Source organism: Alnus glutinosa, chromosome 1, assembly GCF_958979055.1.
Source record: "Alnus glutinosa chromosome 1, dhAlnGlut1.1, whole genome shotgun sequence".
NCBI lineage: Eukaryota > Viridiplantae > Streptophyta > Magnoliopsida > Fagales > Betulaceae > Alnus > Alnus glutinosa.
Window position 1 is genome coordinate 985,606 of NC_084886.1, and position 18,990 is coordinate 1,004,595.

General features: G+C 35.3%; 2 protein-coding genes across 4 annotated transcripts; both read left to right on the plus strand.

Annotated features, from left to right (window-relative positions):
- Window positions 1–4,715: 4,715 nt before the first annotated feature.
- LOC133864191 (uncharacterized) lies at window positions 4,716–11,376 on the plus strand. 3 transcript variants are annotated; one of them, XM_062300467.1, is made up of 11 exons: window positions 4,716–5,009; window positions 5,452–5,624; window positions 5,716–5,874; window positions 6,401–6,550; window positions 7,134–7,277; window positions 9,145–9,301; window positions 9,666–9,838; window positions 10,058–10,113; window positions 10,578–10,671; window positions 10,866–10,951; window positions 11,065–11,376. In XM_062300467.1, exons 1-11 carry the CDS (start codon window positions 4,811–4,813, stop codon window positions 11,081–11,083), a joined length of 1,410 nt encoding a protein of 469 aa, XP_062156451.1. In that variant the 5' UTR covers window positions 4,716–4,810; the 3' UTR covers window positions 11,084–11,376. The 3 variants fall into 3 exon arrangements, with proteins under 3 accessions (XP_062156451.1, XP_062156443.1, XP_062156460.1); XM_062300459.1 differs by having other exon boundaries at window positions 4,717–5,009; window positions 10,578–10,680; XM_062300476.1 differs by having other exon boundaries at window positions 4,717–5,009; window positions 10,578–10,680; window positions 10,866–11,376.
- Window positions 11,377–12,745: 1,369 nt separating this feature from the next.
- On the plus strand, window positions 12,746–13,933 carry LOC133858364 (uncharacterized). Its single transcript, XM_062293822.1, has one exon. The coding sequence runs from the start codon at window positions 12,746–12,748 to the stop codon at window positions 13,931–13,933; it is 1,188 nt and encodes a 395-aa protein (XP_062149806.1).
- Window positions 13,934–18,990: the final 5,057 nt, after the last annotated feature.

Sequence of the window (18,990 nt, forward strand, 5' to 3'; positions counted from 1 at the left end):
TATTTGTGATGGTGTCAATCGAACGAATTATTATTATTATTATTATAAGTCTATTAAACCGTCCTCTTCCTCTCTCCTCCATTTTCAACCGCCACAACATGCACAAAGCAACAACAAACATCACCTAACTCACCTTCAAAAAAACATTTCCATTTTCATGAAAACAAACACAACAGTAACATCATATAATATAAACACCCACATCAACTCAATCTATTCAATATTTAATGTGTGTCTAAATTAAAATGCAAAATCATATACGTCGTCGATCGCGCATCAGTTAATTAATAAATTGATTGTATAAAAAGTCAAGTTTAAAGAAAAAAGTTTGTTAATTAGCTTGAATAACTCTTAATTAATTAGTGTGATTTTAGCATTTGACTTGATGACTGGTGGGGCCCGGTGGCCAACGGATGTTGATTATGTACTATACATATATGTTGGATCTTGGCCGTGTCAATAACTCCAATTAGTCTGAGTTAATTACGCCATTTGACTTAATGGATGGCGGGCATAGTGTGGGTGGCTAGCTAAGGGATCCATGATTATATTATGTTATTGTTATATATACTGATGTACAGCTACTAATTAAGGATTTGTAGTGATTACGTAATTTACGTGTGTGGCATAATAAAGCCAAATTTGATGAAATTAATACGATTAATTACTTGGTTTTGCGTGAGGATCGGATCGTTCTAGCTTGATCGATAACATGTGGCATGATTGCAAAGTTAATTAATCCATGCTATTTTATACGTAACGATTTTCATTACCATATACTTCATTTTCACTTTGTCTTGCACAACTTATAAAAGCATTTAGTACTATAAGAGTCACACACTTAAACTTCAATGATTTAGTCTACACAAGTTTTCGTCGTGCTTAATTATTGAGTAATATTATTAGTATAAAAAAAATTTACACTCTTTTTTGTTGGTTCCACTCTCATCAACCATTAATTAAACAGAAAGGAAAATGGTTCGGGCGTATGGTTGGTCACCAATAAAAAAATTGAACATTTTTTTTTAACTGACGTGATAGTGTCACATCGCACTCTTACATCAACACCGAAATGGCCGGTGCATGCCTTCGCCAATCACCATGTTTGTGTGGCATCACTGGCATGGGACAGATGACTTTCATTCCCATAATCCGGCCACCATTGTAAGTTTATATGAAAGTCAATTTCACATAGTGCGAAATCAAGACATATCTATATTAGTCTACAAATTTTGTAATAAATATATATGCTTAGTCAATATAAATCTCAACAATTATAGCTTTGTTTTTAGTGAGTATTGCCTTCAACAATTATGATTATATATAATTTCCTTTAATTTTAAAGGAATAATTCTAGTTTCATTGATGCCATAAATTTTTTTAATTAGCAATTAATCGCATGAATGGACCACTTACCAATAGAATTACATGAATGGACTTTTCATACCAAGCTTGTACATATATTAATTGGCCCGTCATGCCAGGCGTGCCATTACTTAAATACATAATTGACCTTGAAGGTTTTTTTCTTTTTCTTTTTCTTTTTTTTTTTTTTCTTTTTTTTTTTTTTTTTTCATCCAGCAGGCCATTTAATAAATTCAGCGAGGACCTTCAAGTAGTTGAACCACTAAACCCTATTTGTGCTCTTTTATTTTATTGTTATTGTTATTTTAAAAAAATTAGGGTTAGCTACATTTATAATTTACTTCCCTCTAACTACCAATATTTTTGCAACGTTTTTTCCGCAATGTTTCCATTCTCCTACTTAAAACAACAAAAATACCCTCTATTAAAAATGCAATGTCCTCATTCTTAGACCAAAACGAGAACATTGCAATTCCAATGGTAAATTAAAAGAATATTAAAAAAAAAATTGATAAATGATTTAGTCTTACGTGCATTTGGTATTGCGATTTTGTAGAAAAAAAAAATGTGATTTTAAGCCAAATCGCCTAAAATAGTTTGGAATTGCGTTTTTTTTTTTAAAAAAAAAATGTAATTTAAAAAAGCAGAAAATATGTATTTTCAAATAGCAGACAAGTTGATTTTTTTTAATACGCGTAATTTTAAAGGTCAAATGTTTAACTGCGTTTTAAAATCGTTATTTTTAAATCACACTTTTTGAAATAACAAACTACCTTTAGATTTCTACTTCCGCTATTGAGAGGAGCTCTATATTTATTGAATAATTCTATTATGAAATTGTATTATATGGTTTATTTCTAGGAAAGGTAGGCTAAAAAAAAAAAAAAAAAACATAGAATACAGAATACAGATGGGCCTATATATGCACACTTGACCGGCCTGCTTAAGCCTGGACAGCGGGTGGTGCCACAAAATTCCACCAAGGGAGGCGTACGGTGTTGATGAAAAGGAAATGGAGGTTTATCTGATTTCTTCCATATATTCTTCTCACTTGTACAGTTTTGATTGAAAAGATCGAGTTATATATTCTATGTCGTGATAATGGCAATCTCAATTATACCTTTAATTACACGAAATCCTGCTTCAAAACCAATTGGAGGAAGAGTGTAAACCAATGGATTCCATTTCCACCAACTATGAGGACAGACAGGGAATACTAAATTCCACAAGTCAGTCCATTAAAAAATAATTAATCATGTTTAATTATCATTGTAACTTTTATACTAAATTAGTCATAATAAAAATAAAAAATGCCTCCACTAGGGTTGGCAATTCGGGTCAGCGGGTCGGGTTCGTGTCGACCCGACTGACCCGATTACATAATCGGGTTCAACACGAACCCGACCCGATTATTAATCGGGTCAGAACTGCAAACCCGAACACGACCCAATAACGAATCGGGTTACACGACACGAACCCGACGAACACGTTTTGCAACTCTGTTAACGCCTACTCACTGGCCACTGCTCTCTGCTCACCGGCATCGTCTCATCCCACAGGCCACGCGGACGAAGTCACGGAGGACATGAGGTAGAGCAGGATCGACTGGGCTTGGATAGTTGGATTTGAGAACCGATCTGGCCGTCGCAGATTTCGACAAATTTGCCGTGCTTGATTAACGGCACCTTCCAGGCTTCCAGTCGACCACCAAGGGTGGGCTGTAGTTCACGTCGGTGGCGTGCCTGCCGCTAATGGTCTCCAACAGCAAGAATGCAAGATCCCGAAGGCGAAGCTCAGATCCTCGGCGCTCAGATCTCGGCGCTCAAATCCACAACACTCAAATCTCGAAGCTCAGATCCCCGGGGCAAGGTAAATCGTGAAGGAGTCTGGACAGAGGAGTCGAGGACACTGGACTGGACAGTCTCTTGGAGGCTTGGAGCAAATAGGCGACAGGCATACCGATTGCCGCGTGAAGAAGGTGAAACCGTGAAGGCACTGAAGGGAAAAGAAAATATGCGGATTGCGGGCATCTGCGATTCTGCAGCTAGGGTTGCCTTTTGCGTTTTTTTTTTTTTTTTTAATCGGGTCTTATCGTGTCTGGCGGGTCAACCCGCGGGTTGACCCGCCAGACACGATTTTAACCGGGTCATAATCGGGTTGACCCGATTATGACCCGAACCCGATTATGATAAACCCAAACCCTATTTTCCCGTGTCGTGTTCGTGTCGGGTTCGCGGGTCGTGTCAAAAATTGCCAACCCTAGCCTCCACTTATTTTTCCCACTTGACTCACAATGCTTAATTGGCCCTCAAAAATCAAAATATATACAATCTCATCTCATGGATGCAAATTTAGGGACAATTCCACTTCTGCATGATTCCGGACAGTACGAGGTCGGAGGTTCCATAATGTTCCACTACCATGACTAAACTCATCAATATATTAATGGATTGTTGCGTCATACATAGTTCTCACAACTAAAGAAAAATTAAACTTACCATGCATTAACCATTCCTCTGGATACAGAAAGATGATCGATCGGCGGCTACGTTTGTATATATATATATATATATAAGTTTTTCTTTTTATCCCAAATAAATATATCAATAAATAATTCAAAGTTCAAAATATAAAATATTTTTTTATAATTTGTTTTTATTGTAAGAATATTTTGACAAAATATTCAAAAACAAGAGCTAATTTATTATTTAAAAAATAAAAAAGATTAGATAATCGTGTAGCCACTATCAGTGGAAGAGAGGTGGATGTGATTGTGCGGCCACCCTGACTGACTTTTTTTTCCTATTATATGTTTTGGGTTTTTCAAAATAAGCGAATGTTCTATAGAAAAATGATTACAAATGTGAATCTACTAGAAAACACCTTTAAAATCAATTTTTACATTTATGTTATATCATTACCTTTTTTTCAAATTAAAAACAAAAATCACTTTTTAAATATATTAACAAACATACCGAATTATGACACTTCAAAGAAATTATTTACTATTGTACATGCAAGTCTTATAAATCTTTCGTTTGATGAATTAAATTAAGGAAAAATTACAAAATCTGTCCATGTAATTTACCTTATCTACAACTAGCTTTTTGTAATATTAAAAAAGAATTGATTGATGCACTACAAGAGTGCACATGTTGTGTACTCTCCCCTCATGTGACACATATTGTAAAACTAACATTTCTCATATTAAAATGAGCTAAAATGTCCGTAAGATATGCGCAAAAAAAAAAAAAAAAAAAAAAAAAAAATTACTTCTTATAGTCATATTGTGTCTACAGACTTGTCATAATTTTATTGGCTACTTAGTGTACATCACACTGTTCGATTCAGTTAATTCAGTGGACTGAAATCGACAAACCCAAGCTTGGTTCATTGGTTGTCAAACAGAGAAACGGAGCGACAGAGAACAAGAGTGAAAGTGGACATGATGGCCGACACCTCGATCATACTCCACAACGCCGTGATCGTGACCATGGATCCCGAAAGCCGGGTGTTCCGCAATGGTGGGATCTTCATCCGAGACGACACAATCGAAGCCATCGGTCACTCCCCCGATATTCTTCGCGATTTCTCTGATCTCGCCCACCAGATCATTGATCTCCACGCCCGAATCCTACTCCCAGGTCCTCTACTCCTCTCCCCACTCTTCGTTTTCCTTGGTAATAAACGTTAAGGCTATACAGTAGTAGTTAAATAGAGAAACTAATTGCAATTAGGCAACAAAATAGAAGAAAGATAACCAGGTAACAAATTGATTGCTGCTCGGCACTGTAGTACAACTTTTATTTCACTGTGACAGTAACGTTCTACTGAACAATTAAAGTTATTTGTCGCGTAAATTATTGTATTGATTCATAAATTTAATCGTAACTATTTGGCAAGCACATGAACTGAAATGACATTGCCACAACAGTTTGGATAGAAATTATAGAAAAAACGGTAATAACCCAAGCATTTTCCTTTATTTTATTTTTTTTTAAGATTAACCCAAACATTTTCCTAACAAATTAGTATCATTGTCTAAAGTCTCATAACTGATTAGATTGTGTGTTTGGTGCTAACCAGGATTGATCAACACGCACGTGCACACCTCTCAGCAACTAGCGAGAGGGATAGCGGATGACGTCGATTTGATGACATGGTTGCACGGTCGCATTTGGCCGTACGAATCCAACATGACCGAGGACGATTCCTATATCTCCACTCTGCTGTGCGGTATCGAACTCATCCACTCTGGTGTAAGCACCCACAGATGTTCTTTTGTTTTGTTTTCCGGTTTGTGGTGTTTCTAATTCGGTGGTTGATGATATTTGTGGTTTCTTGAATCAGGTAACATGCTTTGCTGAAGCTGGGGGCCAGCACGTGTCTGGAATGGCGAGGGCAGTGGAGTTATTGGGCTTGCGCGCGTGTTTGGCCCAATCAACCATGGATGCTGGCGAGGGTTTGCCGGCATCATGGGCTACTAGAACGACAGATGACTGTATTCAGGTTGAGTTTTTGTCTTTTTTGTCTTCACAATGTTGTACTTATTTAAGTTTTACTTGTGGTGGAATCCCATGTTAAGTAATAGCAATAAAAGTAAGGACAAAGTTTTCCTCCCAACTGAGTTGGAGGATTCCAATTCAATTTATTAGACTGACATTTGGTTTTAGATCGTGCATTTTTAATAGATATTCACATGCTCCAAGAACACATGCCACTGAATTGGAGGAAATTCATCCAACCTTAGTTGGAGAAAAACTTTGTTCTAAAAGTAATGTTGAGTAATAGCAACAAGAGTAAGTAGTTGATAAAATATCGTTGGATCCAAACCCACTGGCTTAAAATTTTGGTTAAAGTGGGATGCAAAATGTTATACCAAGGCTTTACTTGAGGAAGTAAAAACTTCCCTAGGTGCTTATCTCCTAGCAGATTTACATGTGATTTGTTCTTTATATTGCCAAATATGTTATACATATGCATTTGTTTTTGTTGTTCCAGTCATCAATTTGATTTGCTTATGTTAAGGATTCAGTCTCAAAAGGAGCTCTATAAGAAGCACCATAATACGGCAGATGGGCGCATCAGAGTATGGTTTGGAATTAGACAAATCATGAATTCAACTGATTGTTTACTACATGAAACTAGAGATGCTGCAAGAGAACTGAAAACTGGAATCCACATGGTAATGAACTCTTTAGCATACGTGCGCGTGTGTGTATGTGTGTGTGCATGCTTGTGCATTAAGTGTCTTCTCTTCCATAGCTGTATATGAATTACAACATATGAGGATCAGTACATTATGATACATATAATCTACCAGTCTTTGAAGATATCTATCCTGATAGCTTTGTTTAATGCGTGCTGAAGTCTTCTTGTCAAACCAGAAAAATGCTGAGTGAGCAGCCCTGTTCTTGCATGACATATGAAGTTTCTGCCATACATAATGGACTAACATTGGTATAATGTAAATGGTACAATTTTACAAACATAGAATTTCTCTTCAATATTTCAAGTAGATTTTATGAAATGGATGTGAATAACTTTAAGTTGACTTATTTTGAAATGTTTTCAAAAAAAAAAAAAAAGAAGAAGAAGAAGAAAATAAAAACTGAAATCCAATTGCCTTTTTCGTCTTGAGAATCCTTAAATGTCCTCAAATTTAAACATTAAACTTCTGCAGCATGTCAGTTTGATCAGCCTGACCATTGATGCTAAAGAAGATTGTTGGTTTTGAAAATAGAATGACTTGACCTTTCTGGTGTTAGCATGTTGCAGAGATCCCCTATGAGAATCAACTTGTGATGGATACTCGCAAGGTTGATCATGGAACAGTTACATACTTAGAGAAGATAGAGTTCCTCCAAAACAATCTGCTCGCAGCTCATACAGTTTGGGTCAACAGTACTGAGGTGAATTTCTTCTTATTGCTTGCTGCACTTTAAGGAAATCAATAGATCTTCTTACTTTTTCTTGTTTGTACCGTCTTATTAAGAAACAGGAAAAGTAAGGATGATGTCTTTTACTTTGAAAAAGGTGGTGAGTAGAACAAAAAACAAGGGTTGGTAGAAGTGTCAGTGGAGTTGGACTTTCCATTATTGAGCGCTTTTGATCTGTTTGGATCTTCTGGCTTGGGTTCTGTTAATTGAAAATATGAGCATTATTTACATACCTATTCTGTTTGTCAAAATTTTTTGTTCATACATATAATTTACCATTCTTGGTATTCTTTAATTGTTTGAATTTATTCCTTGTGATAGTTATGATTCTCTCTAACACGGATGGTATGAAACTGTACATCTTATTCTTAATTTGGGATTACAAGAAGAAGAAAAGGCCACAAGAGTAACTAAACCTTAACCATCAATATGTTGAATGTATATACCATGATCAGCATTAGAACAGATGCTATATACCATGTTCCCATGCTCTTAGGTGGTAATCCTTAAAACTCATGCTAGGGTAGTATTCTCTGAAGTTCCACATACTGATGACAATTGGCATTAAGTGAAAAGTGGTATTGAGTTAAGTAAGAGCAGACAAACTATTGGGAGCAAATATTACTTGCCGATTGTAATCAGTGGCAGAGCCAGAATTTTGGTTCATAGGGGGCAACATTAAAGATAGAGTGAAAAAAAAAAATAACTAAAGAAATAAATAAACAATTCAACAAAATTTAATTATCGTTTAAACCGTAAAAATGTAACCTGTAGTTTATGTTTTCATGCCTAACATCATCTGAAATGTGGTACATTCTATTACTCTTCTTGTCACCTTTCCAAATAAAAGTTCACATGACTCAATATTTTTAATGACTCCCTTAGGGAGAATGAAGTGAGAGGACCAATCTGTCTTCCATCTTCAAGTTTCACTCAACGTTAGAAAATCTGAATAGTAAATAGAACATAACTATTTGTGTTTTCAATTCAGTACTGTTATAACTTAGGAAAAAAAAATCAGTAGTGTGATTGTAGTATTACTTAACCCTCACCTCCCCATCCCAAAAAGTGTTATAGTGGTGTGTGTCAGGTACTTTTAAGTATTTTTAGTCTTTTTCTTTAGATTTGAAATTTTTTACCATTTGTAATAAAGCCTCCAGAACTTCGTCAAATCGAGCCCTCCTGCTCGGTGCTTATTACTCTCTCTCTCTCTCTCAACCCTTTTTCATTTTCCGTGCTCTGTAATCGACCTCAAACGGCTAACAATAATCTCCCCAAAAGAATCATCAATGTTCGTATCTCGAACCCTCTGTCAATTTCCCTAATCCCTCTCTCTATTTGGAAACCTAGAAAACCACACAAAATAGAGTAAAGAACACTCTTAGACCGAGCTGTATCTTAGATTTTATAATAATTTTTCTTTTTCTTTTTCTTTTATGAGCTTTCTCAACAACCAAACAGAGCTTTCCTGAACAAAGGGATGTGATGGTATTTTTCCAAGAAGTCTTCGTATAAGTATTGGTGTTTTTGTGAAAGAGGGTGAGTGTATCTTGCAAGTCTCAAAAGTCTCAACAAGAGAGGGGAAGGTGCTTTGAATACCTTACCAAATAAAGTATAATCAAGGGGGTTAAAATTTCTTTAGGCGGGCCAGAGGGACATTTGCCCCTTCTCGAACCCCTCAAGCTTCGCCACTTATTGCAATGTTGAATGTGATGGTGTATGGTAGTTACTCCTATTACTTCGTCAATTACTGCTAGCAATATCCATATTTCTGTGTCATGCTTTTTCTTATTTTGTGGTTTTAGTATAGTGATTGTTTTCTTTTACATTTCTTCTTCAGATTGGTTTTCTTGCAAGGGCTGGAGTCAATGTATCTCACTGTCCTGCTTCTGCAATGCGAATGCTTGGATTTGCACCTATTAGGGAGATGCTTGATGCTGGCATTTGCGTCTCCCTGGGAACAGATGGGGCACCATCAAATAATAGAATGAGCATTGGTTTGTCCAAATACTATATCAATAGTTGGTTTTGTTTTTTCTGAATTGCACATTTTCCGTTAAAAACTTTCACTCCGTTAGTATCTCAGACACATTCCATCACTTAAACACCAAAAGGAAAATATATACTAGGTATTAGCTGTAACTGATATGCGTACTTAAGAGGATCCTTGTGGAGAGAATGCCAGCTTCTCAAGGGTCTGCTGCATAACCTGTAATTAACTGGAGCAAAAGGAGTTTCAATTTACTATATCAGTTCAGTACAATCTTTTCTTGATAACTTTTTTTTTTTTTTTTTTGAATAAAGGATTCTTGCTGTAAGACTGATGTCTGGAAATTAATATATGGATTCACCTCTTTGTAGTTGATGAGATGTACGTCGCTTCTCTTATTAACAAAGGACGGGAAGTTTATGCAAAAGGAACCACTGATCCTACTGCTCTTCCCGCTGAAACGGTTCTCAAAATGGTGACACTAAATGGTGCAAAATCAGTACTCTGGGATAATGAAATAGGTTCTCTTGAGGTTGGGAAAAAGGTTGGACCATTTCCTCAAATTATTCGCCCTTGTTTTTTTGCTTCGTTCTCCTTTTAAGTTTTCCCCACAGTTCAAGTTTTATTGTATGAAGAAAAGTTCCTATCTAGATCACCCTTCAGCTATGTTTAGTTATATCTTTCATTAGATCACAATTACCAGATTGTTTTAGTCATTCTCCTGACAATTGAGGCTGATTAATGTTTGTTCCTTATATGGTAGGCTGACATGGTTGTCGTCAATCCTTCCTCTTGGTGTATGGTTCCTGTTCATGATTGGTATGAACTCCATCCCAGAAGAAAACATATGCAGTAGTTTTATTCATAAACTATTTTGTTAAGTTTTGGTATGACTTTATTCCATTACTTGAATGGTTGTTCATCTTTCTTGAAAGTGAATCTTCTTGCTCTTCTTTCGTGATTTTCTATTTGTGGTGTGTTTTGTGATTTGATTGTGGTTGAAAGTACATGAATCTAGTCTTTTGTAAGACTTAAATTTTTCTGATTAGTAAGTAATGACTTGAAACTCAATCGTGTGGAATAATCATTGACCATCAGTTATTCTTAACTCTTTTAGTATTCTCTGGCTTTTGTTGGTAATAAGTGCTATATTCTTTCTGCCCGCGAGGGTTATGGCTTGAATAATCGCTCGTTTGGTGTAATGCTACGAGGTCGGCTGTTCGAGTATCCTTTTTACCGATTTGTGATCTCTTATTGAATGTTTTGGTTTACTACAAATGCAGCATTTCCAGCCTTGTGTACTGCATGCGAAGTGAAAATGTGGTCTCTGTAATGTGCAACGGCCAGTGGATTATGAAGGATAAGAAGATTTTGCGGGTAAATGAGGTATCTTGAAGTTACTTTTCATTGGTGTCATTATAAACTGAAAATTAACAGTATTAGCCTTCTTTTTAATCACCTATTATAAGTTAAATATTCTAATATCGTTTATTGGCACATATTGGCATTCTTTTTCCTTGTTTCTGAGAGTTCCATGGTTTTCTTGTGGATGAAAAATTGTAACCCAACAGGAAGATGTTATTCTGGTGGCACGGGAAGCTGCTAGCGAGCTTTTGAAGAGGGCAGGAATAATAATTCCAAACAGAATGAATATCCTGTAATTGTTCAAATTCTTTTGTGACGAATGTACTTCCTGAAAGGCATTTGCCTTTGTATGATTGCCTTGTTACTCGGGCTTCTGTTCTCCAACTCCTTGTTTGCTCTTTGCAGCACAAGCAATCTAGCTTGATAGCACTCTTGCATGGAATGTGAAAAGCATTTTCTTCATCAGCTGAGCTCCGTTGTAATTGCCTTCCATCCTCAAATTCTTCATCAACAATTAGCGCAAAATTTGCTGTAACTTTTTACTTCTCCTAAACAGAGGAGGAAGCTCTCTCGTCTGTTGCAATTGGGGAATGGAATGGATTTGTTGTAGTTCAAAGGTAGAAGAACATGAAAACGGAGAGGCAGTAATATGCCTTAAATAGTTGCATACTATATATTTATATTATGGATAAAAAAAAATGTATAAAGGTTCACAAACTCACGCTTTAACTCCACTCGGATCGCACATTAAAAAATATAATAGCCTAACTTGAGGCAGAGTTGAGTCGGGTTTGTCGAGTATCATGTTCAGTTCAAATGGTATTCTCGACAAGCTTGAGCTTGAACATACATTTCATAGCTCGGCTTGAGCTTGAGCTCAGCTCGAATATACATTTTCATAAACAAGCAAGGCTTGAAATCTTAAAGCTCAGTTTGGCTCGATTACAGCCCTTTCACAATTCATTCCATGCTGTCGTCGGCCGTCTCTGAATTTTCATATCAACTAAACGCTGAAAAATGTTTTTCAGTTGAATGATTTCGCTGAAAAATTTTCTAACGAAAAACATTATACGTCAAAATAAATAGAGCATAAGATTCACTTGGAAAATGAATTTTGAAGTACAATGATGCTGTTAACTCTCTTGTTATGTTTGTTAATATTTCGGTAGGTGTTTTTGGTTTAAGAAAAATGTTTTGACGTGAAATAAATATGATAAGTGTTTTTTATAAGTGTATTCCAATAGGGCTCATATATGAGAAAAATGTTTTTTATGGAGTATATCTATCTATTTTGAAAAAATTCAGACAAATGTATAGTTTACTCATTACTTATAAAAAATTTAAAAAAATATGGATATGTAGCCATTCTCAGTCGAGGAGAGGGTGGCCTTGTTCGGGGTGGCTGTACAGTCACCCCTAGCTTGATGTGGTGGTCGCGTAACCACTTTTGACTAGAATCATCCAACCAAATAGGAAGAGTCGTGGTCCGTGGGGTTACCTTGATTAAGGCCGGAGTGGTTGCGTGCACAAGGCAACTCTATTTTTTTAAATAATAAATTAAATCCTAGCATTAGCTAAGCGCTTATTATGTCGAAATATTATTATAGAAAATAAGAAAAGAATGCAATTTAATAATAATAATAAAAATGCAATTTAAAAAGTATTTTATGTTTTGAGTTATTTGTTAATATATTTAAGAAATGAAATATTCTAATAGAATAAAAAAACCATAATTTATTTAATTTTTGGATAAAAAAAAATATATAGTCAATCCAAAATGATCACCCGCGTATCTATATAAAAAAAAAAAAATGATCACCCGCGTAAACTCGGAAGAATCTACGGTCATCTAGAACATCACGCCCCCCCCCCCCCCCCCCCCCCCCCCCAAGTATAAAAGGCCCTCCAATTCGAAAACAACCTGACCCGAAACTTCTCGAACTTTCAATACCCTTCTCGAACCAGAGACACTGTACGATTCCACTCTTTATAAACACAAGAAACCCAAATTCCTTCTCCCTCAGAAATCCAAAACACAGCAAACACTTTCATAATCGCAAAAAACATTGAGAGGTCTAATTCGGTGATGGATAGCCATTGGTATTTCCCATCGCGCTACGCGCAGAAAACGGAAACGGTGCCGTCTCGGAAGGTGGTGTCGATCCCGGTCAAATTCGTCGGATCGGGCGGTCGGAGCAGGTCGGACTCGGCGTTGAAGATCCAGAAGGCGTTCCGGGGGTTCCTGGTGAGGAGGAGCGTCAGGAAGATCGCGGCGATGAGGCGCGAGGTCGAGGAGATGGAGAGGAAGGTTTCGGAGGAGTCGACGGTGGAGTCGATTCGGAGCGATCAGAAGGAGAGGCTGAGGGTGAATGAGGCGCTGATGAGCTTGCTCTTCCGGTTGGACTCGGTGAGAGGTGTGGACTCGGCGGTTAGGGATTGCCGTAAGGCCGTGATCAGAAGGGCGATCGCGTTGCAGGAGCTGGTGGACGCGATCGTCGCTGGCGACGGGGAACGAATCCTAGGTTCGTCCAGTGAAGAAATTGCCGGAGCTGTTAATCAAACCCTAGAAGCTCCCAAAGCGGATAATGGTCAAGCCTCTGAGACTGAAATTTCTGCTGCTGATTTAGTCGATAATTGCTGCGATTTACGTGAGAATTGTGAAACTTTGGAGGAGTTGAAGACTCAAGTTGTTGATTCCATACCTAATTCTGTTGATTCTATGCCTAATCCGAGTGAGGCTAGTGATGCAGATTGTGAGAATTCGGATAAGGTGGATTTGGGTGGAGTTGATGAAGTAGGTATCGAAACGAAGGCGAATCGAAGCGAAGAAATTGCTGAGAGCGTGGGGAAGAGTCAGAGTGAGAGCGAATCTGGGTCCTCTGCGGATCCTGAGAGTTTGGTTGAAGGAGTTGAAGAAAATTCAACAAAGCAAGAGGAGGGAATGGAGATTGTTGGACCTGAGAGAAAAGAAGAAGTGGGTGGTGTCAGAGAAGATTGTGGTGGAGCTGGGGGAAGAGAGGAGAGCAAGGGGGGCAGGGAGCTTATGGAGAGGATGATGGAGGATAATGAGAGAATGATGGGTTTGATGACTGAGCTCTTTGAGAGGAATGAAATGCAGACTAGATTGCTGAGCTCGCTGTCGCAGCGGGTGGTGCAGCTGGAGAGGGCCTTCATGTGTGAGAAGTTGAGAAGGAAGAAGAAGAAGAGCCACGCTGATGGGGCTGTAGATGTCCTGGAAAAATTTCCCGACACGAGGAAGTCCGGTAAGATATAGCGGGCGGGCGGGCGGGCGGGCGGTCTGAATGTATAGGGTTTTAGGAAGTTTAGGTATGATTGTGAAAAGAAACAAGTTGATGCTAATGTTGGTTTCTTTCCCTCTTGGGATGTTCCTTTTGAAGTTCTTTTTATTTTGGGGGGGGGATTTAAATGGAGTTACCGATGGCTGTGATCAGTGTATTTTTTTCTTCTTTGTTGTATTACATGTCTCTGTTTTTGACATTCCTTTTGGTGTCCTTCTTGCCAAAAGCTTCTTATGCATCACTAGCCTTCCATGTTCACATTCTGAAAGCTTTGGTTTGCTGAAATTGAAATTCAATGCGGCCTGGTGATCCAAAAGGGACCAACGGTTGCTTCTAACTTGGGAAGCTGACTAAGGGTTTCATTCAGTTTGGGTTTTTTGTCTACCAGCATGATTTTGTCATACACACCTAGTTTTAACCCTTATTCTGAATGGGATAATGAGAAGATGATGTCCCATAAATATTTGATGTTTAAAAGATGTACTGATGGCTTAGATTTAGTTTTAGGAGATTGATTTGCAACTATGAACCAAGTATTTTTTAACGTTTTCGTAAATTCGATATGAAATTAGTAAATTGTGGATATCGGGTTTGACTTAATTAATAAATTGAGTTATAATTAATTTATATAATTTTATATTTATATTTTGACCCAATTCGAGCCGACATGCAATCATGAACTGTGACTTCCTTCTCTGCTTTTTAGCAATAAGTTTGCCTTTCCAGATTGCAGGGGTTGTTTGCTAAGGAACAATACATTACAATATTGTTAACGTTTTTTTTTTTTTTTTTTTCATTTTTTTTATACTTTTCATTACTAATCAACATCAAAATATTTCTATTTTTTTCATTTTTTTATATCACATCAATAATTTTTTATTACTATTCATATAAAAAAATTCACTATAATACAAAACTTTTTCACTTTTTTATACAAATTCTTTTTATTTTATATCACATCATCACTTTTTCCTAATTTCAAAAACTAACAACCCACTACTCTGTTCTGTTCTGTAATATCACTTACCAAACAAGCCTACAGTTACAGTATCTCTTTTTTTAACAGTTAATGGAAACGTTTTGGATATCCTATTATTTTCAGAATTGTGAAGAGAAACTTTCTAATACAGCGGCACAAGCTGTGCCACTTCTAGAAAGTTCTTCTTTCAAGTTTGTAGGGTATTGGCTAGTCTCATTCCAATGTTTAAGTCAATTTTTTAAAAATAATTTATGTCAATTCTCAAATCATAATAATATCAACTAGATAATACATGATGGTTTGTATATATTTATAGTGGAGACTTTAATCGTGCTTCTCTGATTTTGAGAGGTGATTCCAATATATTCAGAATCTATCCAATTTTGGCATCGTGGAATTGTCACGCCCATAATATTCTCAAGTATCTCAACGCCTTGGTGTCTTTGAAATACTTTTGAGTATCTTGAGATTTGATATCTCCTTAACTTATTGCTCGTTATTCTTATATTAATTTGGGCTTTAACTTATTATCTAATAGATTGTGTAACTGGCCTTTCTTGTGATTAATATTAATAGATGAGCTTGTAATTAAGAAAATAAGCCCATCTATTAATTGATGAGAATATTTCTCAACAAGAATGATGAACGTACGTTACAACATTCTAGTGATTGTACTTTGCCAAGATCCCCCCGCGGAGAAATGGAGATTCAATAAGCTTTGATTAGTTTTCCTTACAGAAGGTTAATTGTGACGTAAAAACTCATGAATTTAAAGACTATGGTGAAAATGTAGATACGGATATGGATGCAGTTATTAATAATATTCGCATCTTCATTTGTTGCTAATATTCGTATTTCCATTCGCATAATTCGGGTGTCACTTTTAGGTATGCGATTACTATCTGCATCCGCACGATTATTACGGTTATTATTTGCATATGAGATAATAGTTTTTTTTTTTTTTTTTTTTTTTAATTATCATCTAAATCTATATGTCATATTAAATAATACAGTTATTACTACATGCAAGCTTAAATAAATAAATAAAAAGCCCCTTGAGCTAATAACCGATTATGTAATAGTCTATTGAATTTTCAAGTGTATTATTGTGATTCATTAAACTACCAAAGTGTGCAAAAAATGCAAATTTTGTTGAAATATTCCTATAATACCTCTATTCTCTTAAAAAAAAAAAAAAGAAGATAAATGCAAAATCAATCCATATGGTTTGCCTAAATTACAAATCGCTCACTGGTGAATAAAAATAATTCAAACATCTTCAAGATAAGCAAAAAATAACAATTTAGTCATTGTAGTCAAATTCCGTCAAAATACTTGACGAATTTTGTTAGTGTCAGCGTCAATACTAATAAAATGATGACACATGTCACTCTTACTAAAAATATTAAAAATATACATTTATAAATAAAAATCATTCCCTGTAACCAAATTTTGTTAAAAACACTTGATGAATTCCTTAATGTACTATGTTAATTAGCATCAATAAAATGACGACTCATGCCGCTATATGGATATATAACTAAAAAGTTAAATAAATTAATTAAAATTAAAAAAGGCCACCCCAAATAAGGGGGGGCTGTCGAGCCACCAATTTTTTTGTTTTTTATTTTTTAATTAAAAAATTTTAATTTGTTAAGTTCTTTAATTTGTTAGTTTTATATTAATAGTTTTTTTAAATTTCTTTTTTTTTTTATTAATTTTTTATTTTAGTTTTTAAGATAATAAGAGTATTATACTAATATTTCGACAAAAGTTGCATTTATGGCACACTTTGGTAATTTGATGGATCATATTAGTACAATTAAAAATTCATGGGCTATTATAAAATTGACTGTTAGTTCAGGAGGGCTTTTTTATTTTTTTTTATTTTTTTCTTAAATAAATTAAGATTCCATTTGTTACATAATTCACGAAAATCAGCCATAGGGAGTCATTATCTAATAGAAGAATCGGGATTTGAATTACCCAAATAAAAGAAAAGAAAAATAACTATAATAAGATATGATTTTGAGATAATTACAAAATTCAAAACGACGACGTAGTAGATTTACTTAAATTTATATTATATATAAAATGAATGCGGACATGATTTTGCTAACCAGATCCACGTATGCATATAACTGATAATAATTAATTAGATACTAATAATGAATAGAGACGATTATTTTTCGCCCGCATTTTTTCCCCTCCTCGTTCCCAAGTCGTGAAACCTGTAACTTGAATTTGAAGCCTCGGTTAACCCCTTTAGCGCAGGGGACCCATTTAAGGATTTTGTGTATAAATGAAAAGTTCTCTGAAGCATGTAAAAGAATTCACAAATTTCCCAAAGCATTTGTTAAGACGGGTTTTAGAGTTGTGAGGACAAAAGTTTTCGCCTTAATAGGTATATTGTAGTTGACAAAATTTTATTGAAATATTTTTTCTAAACATACATATCATTTTAAAAATGTGATAACTATACTTATAATTTTTGATCTTTTATCACTTTTACAATTAGGTATTCATCTTTAAAAAGTGTCAATTTTAAGTATTCATCTTTCAATTTTTTTATTTTTTTTTTCAATTTCAACAATTCGTTAAATTTTTTTGTTAAATTTTATCAAAATATCACTGTTTTTTTCTTTAATATATATATATATATATATAATTTCAAATATTCAGGTATGAGTATTTTTACAAATTCTGACCAATATTTAAATCCTTGCATTTTTTTATTCTAAATAAAAAAACGAGGAGTATTTTAAAATTTTTAATAGGATTTAACGAAAAATTCAAACGGGTGGTTGAAATTGAAAAAAATAAAAAATTGATACCATCAATTAATATTAAAATACACATGAAAATCATATGCTCTGTTTAAAATGTATGTAATTCTCGTATACATTTTGAACATAGGGTAGTTTAATATATTGAATTTGATGAATGTCTTTCTCACACAGCTTGAAGGAATACTTTATTCTATTATAATACAAATTTCAGAAGACAATTTTCTTTAAAATCGATTTTCTTGTAATTTTATGAGCTTCTATTTTACACGACTTTTGTAGGAACTATGTGATGAAAAGCGACAAATACGATTGACCAAGTCTCTTGACTCATAAAGTTTAATAGTCTTAAACCAAAAATAAAAATAAAAATAAAAATAAATAAATAATTGAAATCTAATTACTATTCTTATTGTTTTTTATTTACAAACGCATCTATCATTGATAATCAATTCATATTCTATAATATGTTGGAATTAATGAATAACGGACGCGGATACTTTCAATTTCAAATAAAATTGATAGTATCAATTTTATAGTTAAGGTTTATCGTTAGGGCATCTAATAATGTACACACTATTATATTATTTAAATTTTTGGGTTAAATACATACTTGTCCCCTGTGGTTTGCAAACTTTAGTTTTTGTCCCTTCAGTTTTACTTTTTATCATAGGTGGTACATGTGTTATAGAAAAAGATGTAAATGGTACCTCCGTCTATTTTTCTATCCAAAACTAACAGAAATCCACGTCAACGCCACGTGGTACCATTCAAAATACGACATGTGGTCATAATATTTTTTTAAAATTTTTTTTTAAAATAATAATAATTTTTAGGGGGGGGGGGGCCACATAAGGGTGGCCGAACCACCCCCGTGGCCCATGGGGGTGGTTCGGCCACCCCAAGGGCAAAATGAGAAACAAAAAAATGCAGGGGTTTTGCCTTGGGGGTGGCAGAACCACCCCCATAGGCCACAGGGGCCGAACGGGTTGTTCAGCCACCCCCAAGCCAAATGGGGTTACTGGCCACCCTCTTGTGGCCCAAAAGGGGTGGCTACAATTATTTTAATTTTTTTTTTTTTAAAAAAAAAGCATCAAAATTAAAAAAAAAAAAAGATTAAAAAAAAGGTGTGGCCACGTGTCGCATTTTGAATAGTGTCACGTGGCGCTGACGTAGATTTCTGTTAGTTTTGGATGAAAAAATAGACGGAGGTACTATTTGCATCTTTTCCTATAGCACATGCACCACCTAATATAAAAAGTAAAAC